Source organism: Pleurodeles waltl, chromosome 5, assembly GCF_031143425.1.
Source record: "Pleurodeles waltl isolate 20211129_DDA chromosome 5, aPleWal1.hap1.20221129, whole genome shotgun sequence".
Taxonomy (NCBI): domain Eukaryota; kingdom Metazoa; phylum Chordata; class Amphibia; order Caudata; family Salamandridae; genus Pleurodeles; species Pleurodeles waltl.
The window spans coordinates 1860312228-1860335921 of NC_090444.1; the positions used below are offsets into that span (position 1 = coordinate 1860312228).

At 49.7% G+C, this 23694-nt stretch overlaps 1 protein-coding gene across 1 annotated transcript in view; it reads right to left on the minus strand.

Annotated features, from left to right (window-relative positions):
• Positions 1-23694, minus strand: part of LOC138296886 (solute carrier family 22 member 7-like) — a 198669-nt gene that overhangs the window by 66309 nt on the left and 108666 nt on the right. The window contains exon 4 of the mRNA XM_069236381.1: positions 6993-7161. Coding sequence (XP_069092482.1) covers positions 6993-7161 — 169 coding nt within the window. The remainder of the gene's footprint in view (positions 1-6992; positions 7162-23694) is intronic.

A 23694-nucleotide genomic window follows, 5' to 3' on the forward strand; every position in this document is an offset into this window, starting at 1 on the left:
CCCTGAAATATGACATCCTGAGAAGTTGATGGTTCTTCAAAGATGCAGAAAGTGAAACCACTACTCCTAGAAAGCAACTTCAGAACTGCTGCTTAAGTTTGCATACTTTCAAGTCTGGATGGTGCCCTGCACCATCTTCAAAAGTAACTGCATCATCAACAGCACTATCATGACTGCCCCCCTTTTCTGTCTAACTGACAAGCTCACCGCCACTGGTGCCTCTCAAGACACCAGCAGCCAGGACACCATCAAACTTGGGGGGGAGAAAACCAGAAAAGAAAAAACAAGGAACTAGACTTATTTTTCTATGTACCCAGTATCTGGAACATCACCATAAAAATAACAAATGCCCATTACAGTCCAATTTACAAAGGAGATGAAGATACACCTCTTTAAAGAACAGTAAATCAGGATGTATTAATCATCCGCCTTTGCTGTGTGAAACTAGCTCCTCCTCCAACAAAATGTTGACTGTATCTTTGGCTTTTAACCATGTACAGTGTTCTTCTGCCTTTTGGCTGACTTCAAACTATACAAAGACTATGGGGGTTATTCTAACTTTGGAGGAGTGTTAATCCGTCCCAAAAGTGACGGTAAAGTGACGGATATACCAACAGCCATATTACGAGTTCCATAGGATATAATGGACTCGTAATACGGCTGGTGGTAAATCCGTCACTTTTCCGTCACTTTTGGGACGGATTAACACCTCCTCCAAAGTTAGAATAACCCCCTATATACATTCCTAAACACATGTGTGTATACATATGTATTGCGTTTGGCATACAATATGTGTTTTTGAAATCTTTAAAGGCTTTCTTTGCAACCTTTTTTTTGCTGTTGCAAATCACCATACTATACCAAGATTTATTCCACTTAAATCAGTACATAGGTCTTAAGGTGATCATCAATATCATATCAAAAAGATGAAATGCGGCAGGGAACTTCATACTCAAAAGGGCATCAATTCATAATGTTTGTAATGTGTACTGAAAGCAGCCCTCCACTCCATTCCAGGGCTTACCATTCTATAATCAGCAAGTTTTCCCAAATAAAATATAATTGATATTCTGCCAAAAAGGACTGTAAGAAGATGGGCATATCCAACATGCCACTGTTGGAGGCTGGCCTGGCTTATACTGGGTACCTGTTGGTACTTACACCTTGTGCCAGGTCCAGGTATCCCGTATTAGTAGATTAGTAGTGTTCTAGCAGCTTAGGCTGATAGAGGTAGATATAGCAGAGCAGCTTAGGCTGAACTAGGACACATGCAAAGCTCCTACTATACCACTTATATCATATAGGTACTATATCATAAGAAACACAATACTCAGAGTTACTAAAAATAAAGGTACTTTATTTTAGTGACAATGTGCCAAAAATATCTCAGAGGATATACTCCCTTAGGAGAAAAGTAAAATACAAAAAATATACACACAAACCAAAATCAGGTAAGTAAAACAGTCAGAAAGTAGTGCAAACACTGTAGAATACAATAGGATGCAATAGGCCTAGGGACCACACAAACCATATACTAAGAAAGTGGAATGCGAACCACAAATGGACCTTGGGTCCACCACCTGTGTTCCAGGGGCCACACTCGTCAGGATGAGAGGGGTCCCAGAGTACCAGTGACGCTGAAGTTTGGTGCCTGCTGGACCAGGGGGAAGATTCCGTCAACCCAGAGGAGATTTCTTCATGGCTTCCAGTGCAGGATGAAGGCAGGCAGCCCCCAAAGCAGGCACCACCAGGTAACAGTTGAGAAAGCCGGCAGGATTAGGCGCTACAATGTCACTGGTAGTCTTCTTGCTACTTTGTTGCAGTTTTGCAGGCGTCCTGGAGCAGTCAGTGGTCTATCCTTGGCAGAAGTCGAAGAGAGAGGTGCAGAGGAACTCTGGTGAATTCTTGCAAGTCGTTATCAGAGGAATAGCCCACAGGAGAGACCTTAAATAGCCCTTAGACGACGATTGGCCACTTAGTGAGGTAAGCACCTATCAGGAGGGGTCTCTGACGTCACCTGCTGGCACTGGCCACTCAGAGGTCTCCAGTGTGCCCTCACACCTCTGGATTCATGATGGCAGAGGTCTGGGACATACTGGAGGAGCTCTGGGTACCACCCCTGGGGTGGTGATGGACAGGGGAGTTGTCACTCCCCTTTCCTTTGTCCAGTTTTGCACCAGAGCAGGGACTGGGGGTTCCCTAAACCAGTGTAGACTGGCTTATGCAAGGAAGGCACCATCTTTGCCCTTCAAAGCATTTCCAGAGGCTGGGAGAGGCTACCCCTCCCCTGCCTTTAACACCTATTTCCAAATGGAAGGGTGTAATACCCTCTCTCAGAGGAAATCCTTTGTCCTGCCTTCCTGGGACTGACCAGACCCCAGGAGGGCAGAACCCCGTCTGTGGGGTGGCAGCAGCGGTAGCTGCAGATAAAACCCCAGAGAGCTGGTTTGGGAGTACCCGGGGTCCATGGTGGAGCCCCGGGGATGCATGGGATTGGAATCCAAATACCAGATTTGGCATGGGGGGACAATTCCATGATCTTAGACCTGTTACATGGCCATATTTGGAGTTGCCATTATGAAGCTACGTATAGATATTGACCTATATGTAGTGCACATGTGTAATGGTGTCCCTGCACTCACAAAGTCCGGGGAAATTGCCCTGAACTATGTGGGGGCACCCTTGCTAGTGCCAGGGTGCCGTCACACTTGGTAACTTTGCACCTAACCTTCAGCAAGTGAAGGTTAGACATATAGGTGACTTATAAGTTACTTAAGTGCAGTGAAAATGGCTGTGAAATAACGTGTGCGTTATTTCACTCAGGCATCAGTGGAAGTCCTGTGTAAGATTTGTCTGAGCTCCCTATGGGTGGCAAAAGAAATGCTGCAGCCCATGGGGATCTCCTGGAACCCCAATACCCTGGGTACCTACGTACCATATACTAGGGAATTATAAGGGTGTTCCAGTGTGCCAATTAGAATTGGTAAAAATGGTCACTAGCCTGCAGTGACAATTTTAAAGGCAGAGAGAGCATAAGCACGGAGGTTCTGATTAGCAGACACAGTTAGTCACTACAAAGGTATACCCATTCAGGCCACAAGCTATGAGCACTGAGGTCCTGGCTAGCAGGATCCCAGTGAGACAGGCAAAAACAAACTTACATACATGTAAAAATGGGGGTAACATGCCAGGCAAGATGGTACTTTCCTACAGGCACCCATGTAGGAGTACCTATATGGTGCTCCTCTGCTCGATATTGCAAAATGGTAGATCTGGCTGGCCCCGCCGGTCAGACCCCTCACAAAAGCGGGAAGTTATTAGAGAGGTCTCTAAAAAAGATGATACTGTTTCAAAAGAAACATCAAAAGGGATAAAAAGCAGACTTTCTCATTAGTGCACTGAACACATAGGATGTCGATCAGTCGGCATTTCGGCCATCTTGCAGTGATAGCCTCCAGACCATAAACAGTACAGGATCATTTGGACAGGATTTGTAATCTTCTGCGTGCCTACACTCAATGTGTTCACTGACCCTACTGTCCTTGATTCATGACGATATATTGTGCCTTGTCTTCTCATATTTCTAGCGAAAATTATCCAATTGAGGCCCATAAATAATCAGGCTCTCACAAAGTGAGGAGAAAACTAATTCTGGCCAGAAACCAACTTAGAGCACTGGATATGGATAAAGCAGAGTAAGCTCGCCTCCGTAACAAAGCAGGATGACTTCTTGCCCACCGGCTGAAGTCCAGGCACATAAACAGAGAATAGCCGAGATTCATGGACTCCATGGCCAACCTGTACGTGATGATGAATTTGAATGCTTCTATGCAGACTTGTACTCGGCGAATGCACTAGATGATGGGGATGCCACAGATCATGTTGCTCAGGCACCCACTGCATGCCTACTGGCTACAGAAGCCATCCAGCTGTAGATAGACATATGAGAGTACGACGTTCTCATGGCTATAACTCAGCTCCAAATGGACAAAGACCCTGGGTAAGACGGCTTCACCACTGACTTTTATAAAATATTTGCTGTACACTTGGCACCTATCCTTACCCGTCTCTATAAGTCCTTCAGAGATAGGGCATGCTCACTAACATGATGGGGGAGACCACTATTACCATGATTTTTTCATCCCTGGAAAAATCCTACCCTCTGCTCATTAAAGAGGCCTATCTCTCTACTTAATGTAGACGCCACGATTTTTACAAACATCCTTACAGCCTGACTTAGACCCCATATGCAAGTGTTGGTTGATCCAGACCGGCTAGATGTATGCCCAAAACAGGCTGTTTGCAGCATCTGACGACATCAGATGCCTCCTCCACCTAGGAGAAATGGTGGCCCTCCTCCTTCTCAACTTATCTGCAGCTTTTAACACTGTCTCCCACCACACTCTTATTGCCGCACTCCACAGTATTGGCATCCAAGAAAACACACTCAACTGGATCTCCTCCTTCCTCTACGGCCGAACACAGAGGATCCTCCTCCCTCCCTTCATCTCTGCATCCAAAAACATAATCTGTAGTGTTCCCCAGGGTTCCTCCCTCAGCCCCACCCTCTTCAACACCTATATGACTCCAGCGGCAGACATTGCATGTACCCACAGACTCAACATCATCTCCTATGCTGATGACACCCAGCTCGTCCTATCCCTCACAGACGACGACGCCACCACTCGAACCAACTTTCAAAACACCATGACCGCCATCGCCATCTGGATGAGGACCAACTGACTCAAGATAGATGCAAACAAAATGGAGATCCTCATCTTTGGGAACAAGCCCCCCCCCTGGGATGACATGGGGTGGCCTGCCACCCTCGGTCCCCCAACAATACCCACCAAACATGCACGCAACCTCGGGATCATCCCAGATACCCAACGGTCCATTAAGCAACAGATCAACACCGTCTCATCTGCCTGCTTCCACATCCTCCTCATGCTCCATAAGATCTTCCCCATCTCTACCAGGAAAAGGGTCATGCCGGCCCTCATCACCAGCCAACTCAACTATGGCAACGTGCTCTACACAGGAACCATGAAACAGCTCATGAACTGCCTCCAGACCATCCAGAACGCGGCAGCAAGATTCGTGACCTCCCCAGAAGTACCAGCATCACTCCCCACTTAAGGTCCCTCAACTGACTCCCTGTCCAGCAAAGATGACTCTTCAAGTTCCTCACACACACATACAAGGCCCTCCAAAATGCTGGACCCAGCTACATCAACAACCACCTCACATTCCACCGAACAACCAGAGAACTCTGCTCAGCGTCCTTCGCCCAGGCCCACGTCCCACATGAACAATTCAGAGGTCGCTCCTTTTCCCACCTCGCCGCTACCTTCCCCTCCACCTGCACACCTCCCTTTCTCTGAAGGACTGCAGAAAGCAGCTCAAGACTTGGCTCTTTGATCACCATCACCAGCCAGACGAGTCCCGCAGCATCCCCCCAGAACCTGGAGATCCCCCGGGGAGACAAGTTTGCGCTCTACAAGTCACCCTTGATTGACTGATTGATTGATTGAGAGGCATAGAAACTCCAACAGGTGTTGAAGAAAGAGTGGTTGGGTCGAACTCAAACGTTTACTCATTATGATAATGCTGGAGGCTGGTGTTGAGTGAACGATGTGAGATGGACCTTCTCCCTTCAAAGGAGAAGATGTTAATTGGTTAGTGTGAGTTATGAGAGACACTCTTGGCATTCAGACTATAAATCATCAGAAAGGACAATGGTGACCTTGCGGAGAATTCCAGTCAGCTCACAGCCTACGTGTAGGTATGGTCTGAAACAAGGTATGGTTTAGAAAATAGGGAAATAGGAAGAAAAACAAGCTCAGGAGAGAACAGGTGAGTTCTTTAGTCTTTGACTTTGCAGTGGGCACAGTGGTCATTATTATAGCAAGAATTAACCTTGCAGGACTAGCGAGAGAATGGGAGAGAGCCAGATCCCTCAAGTCAACCAAGATACCTGGTCAGAGATCCCAGGCCACCGTAGTTTCCTGACCACACTGACACTTAGATTCAAAACAGGATGTGTTAGTAAGGGTAACACAAGGGGAACACACTTAACATGAAACCCTAATTCAAGCACACCAGAAAGGATGATCATTCAACGTGCGGAAACAAAGCAGGAAGCCATACAACGCACATGAATTGTTGCAAGGCAAGGAACTGAGCTTGGAGGAACCACAACACTTCTATTCTGGAATGGATAAACAATATCAACTTGCATTAATTATCTTTATTACAAATTTAGAATTGTTTTGCTCACTTTAATATTAAGGCATTAGCATACTCTCCAGTAGAGCGAGTTGAAATCACTTCCTTGGAACTATTGTAATAAATAACTATGGACAGACACTAAAGGCATCTCTTCTTATGAGTCCAAGAATTACAGGATTTCTATCCAGAGAGGAATTGAAGGAGGGACCTGCTGAGAGCGGGAGAACACAGATGCAGGGAGAAAAGCAAGAAGTCCAGCAGAGATAGGTGAAGAGAGCAGCAGAAAGAGCAGTGTGACTTGAGGCAGTAGGAGGAAACGATGCAGGGAGGAAGAAGACAGACAAGGAGGCTAGATTAATGGTCCCCATTTGGTTAAGGAAGGCACTGGGCTGACCTCTGCCTTTGTCCTCAGTCACTACCCTGGAGCCTCAGGTGGTTTCACATGATATGAAAATTTACCCTGTTAAATAAGGCCTAGCAATCCTGCAACCTGCAGTTTTGGGGGACTAAACACCAAGCCATATGAAATCAGTCTCCAATGTCAAATTGTAAAATCTACAGCATTTTAGGTATAGTATCCTGCTGTGGTCTGGAGCTAGGTCACACTTCATGAATACCCACAATAAGATTAAAATAAAATTAAATGGATCAATTCAAATACTCATAGAGGTATGCTGATGGAGCTGTGCTATGTATCCTGTCTTTGATAAACAAGGTGAATGCAGAAGATGTTAGCCTATATCATGGCAGTATTTACTCACCACATGCTGATAATACCCAAAATACAGGGAGATGTGACTGCAACAAGTAGCCAGCGCCAGTCCCGGATCAGGTATGCTACAAGGGACAGAAGCATTGTCCCGATGCTCCAGCATAGGCTGATCAGGCTCACAGCCAAGGTGCGGTGCTGGATGTCTACCCACTCTGCACCTGCAAGACAAGACATTGTGATCAGAAATTGACTGTTGTTGGGCATCTCAGCATAAGTGTTCTAAAGGACTAATCCATCTCTCAATCTATGAAGCACCTTTTATTACATTATTTTTCTACCCTTTACCCTTACTATGTGTATCTACTGAATTACCTTTCATAGACCAAAATCTACTAAAATGTTAGTGACACCAGAGCACATAATGTGGTAAAATGTTCAGTAACAGGAGAGTGTGGGAGAAATCTGGTTGTGCCTTGTGCAATATTTATGGAGCAAGGGATTCTCTCTGTCCTTTGTGTACACTGAGTTCCTATTTACAATTTTTGCAGCATGGTTAGGACCTTGTCCTCTTTGGGATATGTTTGGTGCTCATAAAAGGTTCCTAATAAATGTGGTCATTTTTTCCTTATATTTTCTGAAGCTTTCAGGTACCAATCTTCTCCCTGACCAGTAGTTCAACCGCAAGAAACCGGCTGCATCATTTTGTGTTTGGCAGAGGGACTCTGTCCACTTTAAATCTCATGCAAGGTAAGTGTAGTGTAGTGTCCCTCTCATTTTCCCTGGCTGCTGCAAGTGGAAGAGGCTAGTACTGTGGCTTATATGCCATCTTTAGGATATACGAAGCATGCAGACCGTGTGATCAGGTAATCAAATGTCACAAAAACCTGGAGCTTGAGCCAATGAGCATTTGCCCTGCACATGATGCCAGCAGTGCAAGGTGCACAAGGACTCTGCATGTCAGCAATAAAGCAGTCATTCAGTGCATGTCTGATGTCAGTGTTATGTTATGTTGATGTGTAAAGTGCACTATCACTCGGGAGAATATCCTGGCACTGAGCATGTGTGGGTCTGGCCCTGTCTGTGGTCTAGTGTGAATACTCAAAAGTTATGTCTTCAGATTTCACAATTCAGAAAGTGTGGAGTAGGCTTGTGTGAGAAGGTAGCCTCTTTCTAGCCTTGTTACCCCCACTTTTGGCCTGTTTGTGAGTGTATGTCAGGGTGTTTGTCACTGTTTTCACTGTCTCACTGGGATCCTGATAGCCAGGCCTCAGTGCTCATAGTGAAAACACTATGTTTTCAGTATGTTTGTTATGTGTCACTGGGATCCTGCTGGTCAGGACCCCAGTGCTCATAGGTTTGTGGCCTATATGTATGTGTCACTGGGACCCTGTCACACAGGGCCCCAGTGCTCATAGGTGTGCATGTATATGTTCCCTGTGTGGTGCCTAACTGTCTCACTGAGGCTCTGCTAACCAGAACCTCAGTGGTTATGCTCTCTCATTACTTTCAAATTGTCACTAACAGGCTAGCGACCAATTTTACCAATTTACATTGGCTTACTGGAACACCCTTATAATTCCCTAGTATATGGTACTGAGGTACCCAGGGTATTGGGGTTCCAGGAGATCCCTATGGGCTGCAGCATTTCTTTTGCCACCCATAGGGAGCTCTGACAATTCTTACACAGGCATGCCACTGCAGCCTGAGTGAAATAACGTCCACGTTATTTCACAGCCATTCTACACTGCACTTAAGTAACTTATAAGTCACCTATATGTCTAACCTTTACCTGGTAAAGGTTAGGTGCAAAGTTACTTCGTGTGAGGGCACCCTGGCACTAGCCAAGGTGCCCCCACATTGTTCAGAGCCAATTCCCTGAACTTTGTGAGTGCGGGGACACCATTACACGCGTGCACTACATATAGGTCACTACCTATATGTAGCTTCACCATGGTAACTCCGAATATGGCCATGTAACATGTCTATGATCATGGAATTGCCCCCTCTATGCCATCCTGGCATTGTTGGTACAATTCCATGATCCCAGTGGTCTGTAGCACAGACCCTGGTACTGCCAAACTGCCCTTCCTGGGGTTTCACTGCAGCTGCTGCTGCTGCCAACCCCTCAGACAGGCATCTGCCCTCCTGGGGTCCAGCCAGGCCTGGCCCAGGATGGCAGAACAAAGAACTTCCTCTGAGAGAGGGTGTGACACCCTCTCCCTTTGGAAAATGGTGTGAAGGCAGGGGAGGAGTAGCCTCCCCCAGCCTCTGGAAATGCTTTGTTGGGCACAGATGTGCCCAATTCTGCATAAGCCAGTCTACACCGGTTCAGGGACCCCTTAGCCCCTGCTCTGGCGCGAAACTGGACAAAGGAAAGGGGAGTGACCACTCCCCTGACCTGCACCTCCCCTGGGAGGTGTCCAGAGCTCCTCCAGTGCGCTCCAGACCTCTGCCATCTTGGAAACAGAGGTGCTGCTGGCACACTGGACTGCTCTGAGTGGCCAGTGCCACCAGGTGACGTCAGAGACTCCTGCTGATAGGCTCCTTCAGGTGTTAGTAGCCTATCCTCTCTCCTAAGTAGCCAAACCCTCTTTTCTGGCTATTTAGGGTCTCTGTCTCTGGGGAAACTTTAGATAACGAATGCAAGAGCTCATCCGAGTTCCTCTGCATCTCTCTCTTCACCTTCTGATAAGGAAACGACTGCTGACCGCGCTGGAAGCCTGCAAACCTGCAACATAGTAGCAAAGACGACTACTGCAACTCTGTAACGCTGATCCTGCCGCCTTCTCGACTGTTTTCCTGCTTGTGCATGCTGTGGGGGTAGCCTGCCTCCTCTCTGCACCAGAAGCTCCGAAGAAATCTCCCGTGGGTCGACGGAATCTTCCCCCTGCAACCGCAGGCACCAAAAAGCTGCATCACCGGTCCCTTGGGTCTCCTCTCAGCACGACGAGCGAGGTCCCTCGAATCCTCAGACTCTGTCCAAGTGACCCCCACAGTCCAGTGACTCTTCAGCCCAAGTTTGGTGGAGGTAAGTCCTTGCCTCACCTCGCTGGGCTGCATTGCTGGGAACCGCGACTTTGCAGCTACTCCGGCCCCTGTGCACTTCCGGCGGAAATCCTTCGTGCACAGCCAAGCCTGGGTCCACGGCACTCTAACCTGCATTGCACGACTTTCTAAGTTGGTCTCCGGCGACGTGGGACTCCTTTGTGCAACTTCGGCAAGCACCATTTCACGCATCCTTGTAGTGCCTGTTTCTGGCACTTCTCCGGGTGCTACCTGCTTCAGTGAGGGCTCTTTGTCTTGCTCGACGCCCCCTCTCTCTTCAGGTCCAATTTGCGACCTCCTGGTCCCTCCTGGACCCGCGCAGCGTCCAAAAACGCCAAACGCACGATTTGCGGCTAGCGAGGCTTGTTGGCGTCCTTTCGGCGGGAAAACACTTCTGCACGACTCTCAAAGGCAAGAGGGATCCGTCCACCAAAGGGGAAGTCTCTAGCCCTTTTTGTTCCTGCAGAAACCTCAGCTTCTTCTGTCCAGTCGAAGCTTCTTTGCACCCGCAGCTGGCATTTCCTGGGCATCTGCCCATCTCCGACTTGCTTGTGACTTTTGGACTTGGTCCCCTTGTTCCACAGGTACCCTAGATTGGAAATCCACAGTTGTTGCATTGCTGGTTTGTGTCTTTCCTGCATTATTCCTCTAACACGACTATTTTGTCCTTAGGGGAACTTTAGTGCACTTTGCACTCACTTTTCAGGGTCTTGGGGAGGGTTATTTTTCTAACTCTCACTATTTTCTAATAGTCCCAGCGACCCTCTACAAGGTCACATAGGTTTGGGGTCCATTCGTGGTTCGCATTCCACTTTTGGAGTATATGGTTTGTGTTGCCCCTATCCCTATGTTTCCCCATTGCATCCTATTGTAACTATACATTGTTTGCACTGTTTTCTAAGACTATACTGCATATTTTTTGCTATTGTGTATATATATCTTGTGTATATTTCCTATCCTCTCACTGAGGGTACACTCTAAGATACTTTGGCATATTGTCATAAAAATAAAGTACCTTTATTTTCAGTATAACTGTGTATTGTGTTTTCTTATGATATTGTGCATATGACACTAAGTGGTACTGTAGTAGCTTCACACGTCTCCTAGTTCAGCCTAAGCTCCTCTGCTAAGCTACCATTATCTATCAGCCTAAGCTGCTAGACACCCTATACACTAATAAGGGATAACTGGGCCTGGTGCAGGGTGCAAGTACCCCTTGGTACTCACTACAAGCCAGTCCAGCCTCCTACAGCTTGGATGTACAGCGGCAAGTCATTCCGTGCTTTAGGAGTGACGTAGGAGAAGTTTCGAGTACCAGATCTGGTTCTCTGTATGCCTGGGATGTGCATCAGTAGGAATATGGCTGAGCAGATGTGTATGGATGGTTTAGGAAAGCAAATAGGGTTATTGAGGTATGCTGTGCCTGTGTTAGCTAGTGCCTTTAAAGTGTGGAAGATGAATTTTCAATTGTGCTCGCTCGTGTATGGGGAGCCAGTGGAGCTCCTTGGAGTGTGGTGTGATGTGGGAGATGTGAGTGCAGTGAGAGTGATTCTACCCACCGATTTCAAAAGATTTGAAGCCTTCTGATGAATTGCTTATTGATCCTGGCATAGAGGGTATTTCTCTAGTCTAGTTTGTTGTTGATGATGGTGTGCGTGATGTTTTCCCAAGTGCTGATTGGAAGGCATTTGAACATTTTTCTCAGCATTCATGGAGTGGAAGCATGAGGCAGTGATAGCATTGACTTGGCCGGTCATGTCGAGTTTGCTGTTGATGATGATCCTGAGGAGTTCGGGCTGGACTGTTCCCATGGAGAACAGGGTCAAGACTGATTTGGATATGGTTGAGTCCAAACTGGAATGACATGGCAAGCAAAAAAAACTGATAGATTAAACCCAGATCTGTGACTGTGGGTGAATGTTTGATTTGCTCTGCATTCCGAACATCATCTGTTATTTTTGCATTTGTCGCCCCAAGTGGGAAGGGTATGCCTAGACGTGGGTCTTGTGCTTTCTATGCCACTCAATTCAAGCTAGCCTGGCTGATGAAGGGTGATACCCTGAAACCAGTCTAAGGATGCTTGCTTCCAGTCCAGGGAGGACCTGGCTTGGCAGTTCGGGCTGGATTGTTCCTATGAGGAACAGGGTAATGACTGATTTGCATATGGCAGGGTCCAAACTCGAATGGCATGACAAGCAAAAAAACTGATGGATAACACCCAGATCTGTGGCTGTGGGTGAATGTTTGATTTGGTCTGCATTCCGACCATCATCTGTTATTTTTGCATTTGTCGCCCCAAGTGTCAAGGGTATGCCCAGTTGTGGGTCCCGTCCTCATTGTTCCACCAGATTCAAGCTAGCCTGGCTGATGAAGGGTAATATCCTGAAACCGGTCCCAGGATGGTTGGCATGGTTGCTGGGGTGGATGTGGATCCTAGTTCTGTCGGCCACCAGGTGGAATTCCACGTAAGGTAGTCTCCCCAAGATTATAACTCCACTCATGTTTGTGTTCAGATTCAGACAGTAGGTCTTCATACAGTTGGCAATTTCGGTCATGCAGGCCGTGAACTTGCTTCAGGCATTTGGTAGCCTGTCCATGAGGGAGAGAATGAGTTGTGTCTCATTAGCGAAAAGAGGATGTTGATGTTGTAAGAGTGGATGATGCTGGCCAGAAGGACCATGTAACCTCCACAGATGAGGTTGCAGGTGTCACTGGTGTAGAAAGTGAGTTTGATTGACAGGATGCTTCTAGCTAGGATGGAGCACATCCAGCAGAGTGTGGGTCCTTGGATTCTTATGTTGTTTAGGCATTGGATGAGGATGGGATCGGAGGTCATGTCAGAAAAAGCTGCAGAGAGGTCAAGGAGGATGTGGGCAGCCATTTCTCCACTGTCCAGGATCAGGAGGTTGTGGTCAGTGTAGGAAAGAACCCTCTTTTCGGCATGTTACCCCAAGTTCTGCATGATGTCAGTGTGCTTGACTGTGTCACTGGGATCCTGCTAACCAGAACCCCAGTGCTTATGATCTTTCTCCTCTAAAGTTTGTCACTGCATACTGGTAACCTGGTATTTCATCCCAAATTGGCATACTGGTCACCCCTTATAAGTCCCTTGCATATGGTACCTAGGTACCCAGGGCATTGGGGTTCCAGGGGATCCCTATGGACTGCAGCACTTCTTTTGCCACCCATAGGGAGTCCATGCAAAGGCTTCTACAGGACTGCCATTGCAGCCTGTGTGAAATGGTGCATGCACCCTTTCACAGCCATTTACACTGCACCAGGTCACTTATAGGTCACCTATATGTCAAACCCTGACGGCTGGGTGCAGAGTACCTGTGTGTGAGGGTACCCCTGCACTAGCAGAGGTGCCCCCACGTTGTTCAGGACCATTTTCCTGGACTTCGTGAGTGCGGGATGCCATTTTATGTGTGCACTGGACATAGGTATCAAACATGTTGGAATCATACCCCAAGGCTTTTACAAGCATTGGTTGTATGATTCTAGGCAATCTGGGGGTTCCTTAGAGGACCCCCAGTACTGCCATTACAGCCTTCTGAGGTTTACTAGGCAGCCCCAGCTGCTGCCACCTCACAGACAGGTTTATACCCTCCTGTTGCTTGAGCAGCTCAATCCCAGGAAGGCAGAACATAGGATTTCCTTTGGGAGAGGGATGTTACACCCTCTTCCATTGGAAATAGGTGTGACAGGCATGGGAGGGGTAGCCTCGCACAGCCTCTGGAAATGCTTTGAAGGGCACAGCTGGTACCCTCCTTGCATAATCCAGTCTACACCGGTTCTGCTCCGACGCAAAAGTGGACAAAGGAAAGGGGAGTGACCACTCCCCTGTCCATCATCACACCAGGGGTGGTGCTCAGAGCTCCTCCAGAGTGTCCCTGGGTTTTGCAATCTTGGATTCCAAGTTGGCACGGCACTCTGGGAGCATCTGAGTGGCCACTGCCAGCAGGTGTGCCACTGCCAGCAGGTGACGTCAGAGCCCTCCCCTGATAGGTGCTTACCTGTGTAGCGGACCAATCCCCCTTTCAGGGCTATTTAGGGTCTCTCCTCTGGGTGTTTCCTCAGATTCGGATTGCAAGACTCCAGCAGGAATACTGCATCTGGACCCTCCAGGAACTCTACAAACTGCAACAAAGAAGCAAAGATGACTTCTGCAACAATGTATCTTCAGGTCATGCCAGCAACTGCAACTGTTTCCAGGTCGTGCATCCTCTGAGGACTTCCTGTCTTCAGCCTGCACCAGAAGAACAAAGGAATCTCCCTTAATAGTGAAGGAGTCACTTCCCTGCTTCAGCAGGCACCCCTCTGCAGTGCTGATCATTGGCGTGGGTCTCCTCTCCTAAAGAAGTGTGTGGCTCCAGCAACACCGGTGGTGGACTGAAGTGGTCCCAACGGTCCTGAAGTCCAGCTGTTCAAATTTGGTGGAGGTAACAGCTTGCCTCCCCACACAAGACAGTCCCCCCGTGCACCACGTGTTTTGCAGTTGCCAAACCTTGGTTGCATCCTTCTACGAAGTTCTTTGTGCACCGTGCAGCTCTGGCCCCCAGCACTCTATCTTGTGACGCACAGCGTCCTGAGTGGTTCTCCAGCGGAGTGGGATCCCTTTGTGTAGTGCTGTATGGGTCTCCTTTTGCATCTTCTTTGTCCCCATGCTGTGGGACTCCTGTGCATGCTGCCTGGTCTTCTGAGTGCTCTCTGAGTTGCTGGGATCCCCCTCTGCTTCCCCCTCCTGGGTAGAGGCCACCAGGTCCCTCCTGGTCCCAGGCTGCGCCATTTTCCTATAACTGAGTGCTTTGCATGTGCCAAGGCTTGTTGGCGGAAATCCAGCAAAGCAAACAAGACATCAATCATCCATCCAGTGTGGGACATCATCTGCACCAACCAGGAACCTGCATCCATCTTCTTGGGTGCAGTACTCACTGTTCTTCTTCACCGGTGGTTCTTCTTTTGCATCATCCGGGTTAGCAGGGGCTCCTGTTCTCCCTGGACTCTTCAGTGCTTCTTGGACTTAGTCTCCTTCTTCCACAGGTCTTCAGGTCCAGGAATCCAGTGTTGGTGTCTTGCAGTCTCTTCTGGTTCTTGCAAAATATTCTATCACATATTCTTGAGTGTTCTAGGAAAGTTACTGTAATTTAATCCTGCTTTGCTGGTCTCTGGGGTGGGTTCTATTACTTACCTTTGGTGTTTACACTCCCAGCGCCCCTCTACACACTACACTTGCCTAGGTGGGAAACCGACTTTCGCATTCCACTATTTTAGTATATGGTTTGTGTTCCCCCAGGCCCATTTCTAACTATTGTATTTTCACTATTTGCACTGTTTTCTAACTGTTTTTACAGCTATTTCTACATTCTAGTGTATATACTGTGTATATTACTTATCTCCTAAGGAAATATAGGGGGTCATTCTGACCCTGGCGGCCGGTGGCCGCCAGGGCCACCGACCACGGGAGCACCGCCAACAGGCTGGCGGTGCTCCCACGAGCATTCTGACCGCGGCGGTTCAGCCGCGGTCAGAAGCGGCAAGTCGGCGGGCTCCCGCCGACTTACCGCTGCTCGGGGGAATCCTTCATGGCGGCGGAGCGCGCTCCGCCGCCATGAGGATTCTGACCCCCCCTACCGCCATCCTGTTCATGGCGGGAAAGCCGCCATGAACAGGATGGCGGTAGGGGGGGTCGCGGGGCCCCTGGGGGCCCCTGCCGTGCCTATGCCAATTGCATGGGCACGGCAGGGGCCCCCGTAAGAGGGCCCCGCAAAGTATTTCAGTGTCTGCCTTGCAGACACTGAAATACGCGACGGGTGCCACTGCACCCGTCGCACCTTCCCACTCCGCCGGCTCGATTACGAGCCGGCATCCTCGTGGGAAGGGAGTTTTTCCCTGGGCTGGCGGGCGGTCTTTTGGAGACCGCCCGCCAGCCCAGGGAAAAACTCATAATACCCTCCGCGGTCTTCTGACCGCGGAGCGGTATAATGGGGGCGGAATTCTGGCGGGCGGCCTCCGCCGCCCGCCAGAATCAGAATCACCCCCATAGTCTCTAAGGTATTTTTGCCATTTATGTCACCAAAATAAAGAACCTTTATTTTTGTAACACTGAGTATTTTCTTTCCTGTGTGTGAGTACTGTGTGACTAAAGTGGTATTGCATGAGCTTTGCATGTCTCCTAGTTAGGCCTTGTCTGCTCATCCACACTACCCCTAGAGAGCCTGGCTTCTAGACACTGACTACATTTCACTAATAAGGGATAACTGGACTTGGTATAAGGTGTAAGTACCTTAGGTACCCACTACAAACCAGGCCAGACTTCTAACCTCAGTGCCAGCAAGGAGGACTATTTCAGGGCTGTGGTTGGGTCTGAATCTAGATTGAAGGGTGTGTAGGAGTTGGTGGCCATTGAGGTATTTGGTGAGGCATCTGTTGATGATTTCCCCTAAAACCTTTGCCGAGTACAGTAGCAGTGAGATTGTTCTGCAGTTGACACGCATAGATGGGTTCATCGATGGTTACTTCCACATGGGGAGAATTTTTCATATTTCCAAGCATCTGGGAAGGTCACAGAAAAAATTGATGTGTTCAGGATGGGTGTGAGCATGGTGCTGATGGGTCAAATTCCTCTGGAGAAGGTGTGGTGGGGCAACAGTCGGATGGGGCCTCTGAGTTTATGGACTTTCGGTCGTGGCAGTATTGTCTGGGGTGAAGACAGATCACGCAGTTAGCACTGGTTCCTTGGATGAGATTGGGAGCTGTATGAATTAGGCGGTAATTTTGAACCTGGCGGTAATGAACGCACCGCCGGTGGTGGCGGTAACTACCGCCAACAGGCCGGCAGTGCAGACCCCCAAACAATGAAGCATAGGAGAAACAGCCAGAAGCCCATCCAGCCACCGCCATCTTGGAAGCACCGCCAATGACGGCAGAGGCCTTCTCTAGTCCGGCGGAAAGACCCAACCCGTCCAGCATATTATGAACACCACACCGCCATCAGTTCCACATCCTGTCCACATCCTGTCCAAATTTCTGGATTCCTTAGTGCAACATCTGCAGATTTATGTCCACTTTCCCCAAAGGACTGATCTCACCCCCATCAAATCTGGATGTTATGCTTTTGCAAATATTCCCCATGTGATAGGTGCCATTGATGGCACCCACATAGCCCTCATACACCCAAGAGTAAATGAACAGGTGTTCAGAAATCGTAAAAGCTTTCACTCCATCAATGTCCAATTGGTGTGTACCACTGATAAGTCCATTCCTCATGTCAATGCAAGGTTCCCAGTATCAGTCCATGACTTCTTTGTCCAGAGAAACAGCAGTGTGCCACACATGATGGGACAACTACAGGGGGACAGAGCTTGGCTCAAAGGTGAGTGTGTATGACACTGGATCAGTTACATAGCTGACAGACAGGATGTATGCAAGTAGAATTTGTGTGTTTCAACCCTCTTTCACCCACTTTTGCAGAGGATTCTGGCTACCCAAACATGCAATGGCTCCTGACAACTGTAAGGAATCCCAGGACAGATGCAGAAATCCATTATAATGAGGCACATGGTCGCACTAGGAGGGTTATTGAGAGGACCGTAGGATTCCTGAAAGCAAGATTTTGCTGCCATCTCTGTAGAGGGTCCCTGAGCGATTGTGTAGGAAGGTAGCCTCTTTCTAGCTTTGTTACCTCCACTTTTGGCCTGTTTGTGAGTATATGTCAGGGTGTTTTTACTGTCTCACTGGGATCCTGCTAGCCAGGACCCCAGTGCTCATAGAGGAAACCCTATTTTGTCAGTGTGTTTGATATGTGTCACTAGATCTGCCAGCCAGGACCCCAGTGCTCATAGTTTGTGGCCTATATGTGTTCCCTGTGTGGTGCCTAACTGTATCACTGAGGCTCTGCTAACCAGAACTTCAGTGTTTATGCTCTCTCTGCTTTTAAAATTGTCACTGCAGGCTAGTGACCATTTTTACCAATTCTGATTGGCACACTGGAACACCCTTATAATTCCCTAGTATATGGTACCTAGGTACACAGGGTATTGGGGTTCCAGGAGATCCCTATGGGCTGCAGCATTTCTTTTGCCACCCATAGGGAGCTCAGGCAATCCTTACACAGGACTGCCACTGCAGCCTGAGTGAAATAACGTCCACGTTATTTTACAGCCATTTTACACTGCACTTAAGGAACTTATAAGTCACCTATATGTCTAACCTTCACTTGGTGAAGGTTAGGTGCAAAGTTACTAAGGCGGTCATTACAACATTGGCTGTAAAAGCCGCATACCACCGTGCAGAAGACCGCAAACACACCGCCGCGGCCGCGGAATTCCGCCACAGCTATTATGACCCACATTTCGGAACCCGCCAAAATTCAGACACCCACACAAGTCCGCCACACCAAAGGTCAGTGATAAACTGGCGATAACAAAACCTCCACCGTCACGCCAACAAAAATACGCCCACACTATCACGACACACGAATCCACGCGGTGGTCTTTCAATCGCGGTATTCCATTGGCGGTACACACCGCCGCGCTCAAAGTACACACACTCTTACATAACACTACCACATTGGACAATTTCAAATACACAAACCTGAGACACATACACACACCACTCCCACACACCCAATACAATATAAAACACACACCCACAAACCCCTACTACCACAATTACGGAGAGAAGGCCAGAGAGAGAGCACCAGCAAGAACAACAGCATCCACAGGCACACAACACCATCACCCACAGAACTTCCACGCACCTCACACAACACACCACTACATATCAGCACATATATCACCACACACTCCACTCCACACATCACATACACCACCCCATGGCACGGCAAAGACACCTCAGGTTCTCGGAGGAGGAGCTCAGGGTCATGGTGGAGGAAATCGTCCGGGTAGTGCCACAGCTATTCGGAGCACAGGTGCAGCACACCTCCATTGCAAGGAAGATGGAGCTATGGAGAAGAAAAGTGGACAGGGTCAACGCAGTGGGACAGCACCCAAGTAATCGGGAGGACATCAGGAAGAGGTGGAACGACCTACGGGGGAAGGTGTGTTCCGTGGTCTCAAGACACCACCTGGCGGTTCAGCGGACTTGCGACGGACTCCCACCTCCTCCCCCACAACTAACAACATGGGAAGAGTAGGTCTTGGAGATTCTGCATCCTGAGGGCCTTGCAGGAGTAGGTGGAGGAATGGACTCCGGTAAGTCACACTTTAACTATTACAACCCCCACCCTACCTGCATGCTATCACATACCCCTACCCTCACCCCCAGCACCCCAACTTCTCACAAATGTCCCAATATCACAAACCAACCATCCCAACACCAAGCCCGGCATGCAACAACAAAGCATAGACACCCATCACTAAAGCATGGCCACTGCACATACCTATACAACCCCCTAAACCATCCTGACACAAGGTCTCACACAGGAATGCAAGCACTGGGGTACACGGTCACCCACCCATTGCACACCATGACACACACAGATGTAATAACCATCCTTTTATACCCCTGCAGGACCCCTACCCAACGTCACCGGACAGGACGGTCCACACATGTCCACACCACCAACAGAAGAGGCCCACAGTGATGACAGCACCTCTGTCCAACTGGATCTAGATGACCAGCCCGGCCCATCGGGGACCTCGGGACAGTCGGTTCCCATCACCCAGTCACAGGCCACTACAGACCTTCCAACATCTGGAAACACCAGCACAGCACCCACCCAGCGGGCCCATACCTCCGTCCCCAGGACACGTCAATCAGCTGTGTGTCCACCACTACAGGGAACCCAGGATAACCCACCACCCCAACAACAGGGACCTGGGGGCAGTGGTAGTGGGCACACGGTCCAGGGGACGGAGGCCCAGGAACACAGGGGAACTGGGAGGGCTGCTGTGCGACAGAGGCGGACAGGCCAAGGGAACCCACTCTCCACGAGGCCCTCTCCTCCATCATGGGAGCCTACCACCACTCCCAGGAAACGATGGCAACGGTACTGGCCAAGTTTCAGGAGACCCAGCGCCTGCAAGAGGAACAGTATATGGGCTTCAGAGAGGAACTCAGAACCATCAGCTCCACCCTGGGCACCATCATAGGGGTGCTGAAAGAACTAGTGAACACCAGGAGGAACACTGTGGCACTACAAGGGGACCCTTACACTAGCATGGATGATGAACTGCCCACCACCTCCGCCGGCGCTAGTGGACAGGAGGCACCGACACAGGACCACCACACCAGCACCCCACCCCCTGCAGAGGGAGAACCACCCCGCAAACAGTCCCTGAGATCCAGGATAAAGACAGAGAACGATGCCAAGACCCCCGCCAAGAAATGAGACCACCCTGATTGTCATCCTACTGTCCCACTTTGTCACCCTGTCCATACTAAAACTGCCCCAGCTCCACTTCCTATGCCCATATGGGCAATGCACCTGTGAGACTAATAGACTGGACTCTGCCATGGACATTCCTCCGCCATCACCCCTCACCATTTCACTACCCCCTCCAATATTGAGCACTTAAATAAACACACTTAAAGCACAAAACAATCTGGAGTCTGTCTGTGATTTCGAAATAGTGTATTAGAAATTACAGTGACAAAATGCTCTTTCAAGTTGAATGTCAACATACCTATATCACACAGCTCTAGTCCATGAGGAATCTAAGCAGATGTCACACAGTGGGATCCACATCTGTGAAATCGTAAGAGAAAGTGACAACTCAGTGACCATACACTGGGTGAAAACGACACACAGTAGATAGGTAGTAGTGTTAAAGTACATGTAGTAGGCAGCTCTGTATTCTTACCTGTGTCTCACTGGAAATATTGCTGGATCACTGAGTCCCTGTTGTGCATGTCTTCTTCCCCTGCTTCCTCGTCTTCACTGTCCACAGGCTCCACAGCTGCAACAACACCGCCATCTGGACCATCCTTCTGCAGAAAAGGCACCTGTGGTCACAAAGCCAAGTTATAAAGCATACAGCAGGCCACGATGATCTGGCACACCTTCTTTGGTGAGTAGAATAGGGATCCACCTGTCATATGGAGGCACCTGAACCTGGCCTTCAGGAGGCCGAAGGTCTGCTCGATCACCCTCCTAGTTCGCCTATGGGCCTCATTGTAGCATTCCTCTGCCCTTGTCCTGGGATTCCTCACTGGGGTCAGTAGCCATGACAGGTTGGGGTAACTAGAGTCACCTGCAAATGGTGAGGGGCAACTGTTAGACACACACTAACCTGGAGGGATATCCCCAGACCCAGACAACCATTACCACTGACTTGCTTCCAGGTGCTCACCTAATAGCCACACACGGTGCCTCTGGAGTTGACCCATCACATAAGGGATGCTGCTATTCCGCAGGATGTAGGCGTCATGCACTGAGACAGGGAACTTGGCATTCACATGGGAGATGTACTGGTCTGCCAAACATACCATCTGTACATTCATCGAATGATAACTCTTCCGGTTTCTGTACACCTGTTCACTCCTGTGGGGGGGGGACCAAAGCCACATGTGTCCCATCAATGGCACCTATGATGTTGGGGATGTGACCCAGGGCATAAAAATCACCTTTCACTGTAGGCAAATCCTCCACCTGAGGGAAAACAATGTAGCTCCGCATGTGTTTCAGCAGGGCAGACAACACTCTGGACAATACGTTGGAAAACATAGGCTGGGAAATCCCTGATGCCATGGCCACTGTTGTCTGAAAAGAACCACTTGCAAGGAAATAGAGCACTGACAGCACCTGCACTTGAGGGGGGATTCCTGTGGGATGGCGGATTGCTGACATCAGGTCTGGCTCCAACTGGGCACACAGTTCCTGGATTGTGGCACGGTCAAGCCTGTAGGTGATAATCAAATGTCGCTCCTCCATTGTTGACATGTCCACCAACGGTCGGTACACCGGAGGATGCCGCCATCTCCTCACATGTCCCAGGGGACGGTGCCTATGAAGGACAACAGCGAGCACAGATTCAAACAACTCAGAGGTACTTACCCACAGTTTACACAGAACACCTGTCATACACAAAAGGTGGCCTGTATGTGTGTTGAGTCTAGGCCTAGGTATGAGTGACGCAGTTGGAAATGAAGCCATGTTGGCCCCTGAAATGGCAGCTGCCTGACCTGTAAAGTGGGACAATGGGATGTGAGGTAACTGCGCTGGCGTTGTACACCGTCGCGGTATGAGGTCGAAGACCGCGGCACAATGCTGCATTGGTTAACATTGGACCTTACAGGTCCCAGGAGCCAATAGCGATGTACGCCGGCGGTGACGGTATGCACCACCGCGGACCTGACCGCCATTTTCTATCACTTCAATCACTTGATACCTGATCTGCGACAGGAGAGGACCTACACTGCAAGTGCTGCTGTGACCTCGGTCTGGAAGAGACAATGGCTCAAGTGTCTGGGGAAAGGGCCCCTGCCTTCACATCGGAGGAGTTGGAGAAACTCGTGGATGGGGTCCTCCCCCAGTACACACTACTCTACGGTCCTCCAGACAAACAGGTAAGTACACTGGGAGCATGCTGTATGGGCTATGCCTGTGTGGAGAGGGCTGGATGTAAGAAGGAAGGGGGGAGAGTGCTGCATGCATGAAAGACGGTGAATGCATGTGCCACATGGCAAGGGTAGGGATGGGGGCCAATGGTAATAACTTCTCTTTTTCCCCTGTACATTTCATGTAGGGCAGCACCCACCAGAAGAAAGATATTTGTTGTGCCATCGCCAAGGCCGTCCGTACACTGGGGGTCTACCACAGACGGAGCACCCACTCACTGCTGGAAAAGATGGGAGGACATTTGCCGCTGGAGCAAGAACACGGCGGAGGCTCAGCTGGGGATGGCCTCCCAACATGGGAGGGGTGCCCTTTGCACCATGACCCCCCTGATGTTCAGGATCCTGGGGGTGGCCTACCCGGAGTTGGATGGGCGCTTGAGGGCATCACAGCAGACACAAGGGGGTGAGTACATTCTCATTCTGCTGACTTTGCGCGCAGTGGAGGTGTCTGGGTGGGGGAGGAGGGCTGTGGGTTTCCCTAGGCCAGGGCGAGTTCCGTAGGCAAGGCCCCTCCGTATGTCAGGCCATATGGCACCCCAGCCCACCTCTGTAGAGTGCCAAGTACAGGTAGTCATGCCCCTGTGTCATCTAAGTGTGCAGAGGTCGTCCATAGCCTTGTAGGCCATTTCCCAGAAATTGAACAGTGGAGCCCAAGAGCCCGGAGTAGTGCAGGGGCTTCTGTGTCTGTCGTGTCCGCCAATGGTAGCGGTAGTGCATGCACTCAACATGTCTTTCTTCTGTCTTCCCCCCCCTTTTTGTGGTCTCCCTGTTCTTGTGTGCATTAGCATCATCAGGCGGAGGAGCAGTGGCAACGGAGCACAAGGGAGCTGCATCCCACATGGCCCTGGAGGGCGGCACTACGGAGTCTGAATTCACCAGTGGGATGGAGGGCGAGGGGAGCTCCACGGCGGGGACAGGAACTGACACCAGCGACACGGACTCGTCCTCTGATGGGAGCTCCCTTGTGGTGGCGGCAACATTTGTGCCCCCCGCATCTACAGGTACAGCCGCCACCCCCCCTACGAGCACCGCCCTCCCAGCAGCCCCTCAGCCTTTGCCCCGTGCCCACTCACCCAGGAGGGTGGACATCACCTTCGCCCCAGGCACCTCAGGCCCTGCCCCAG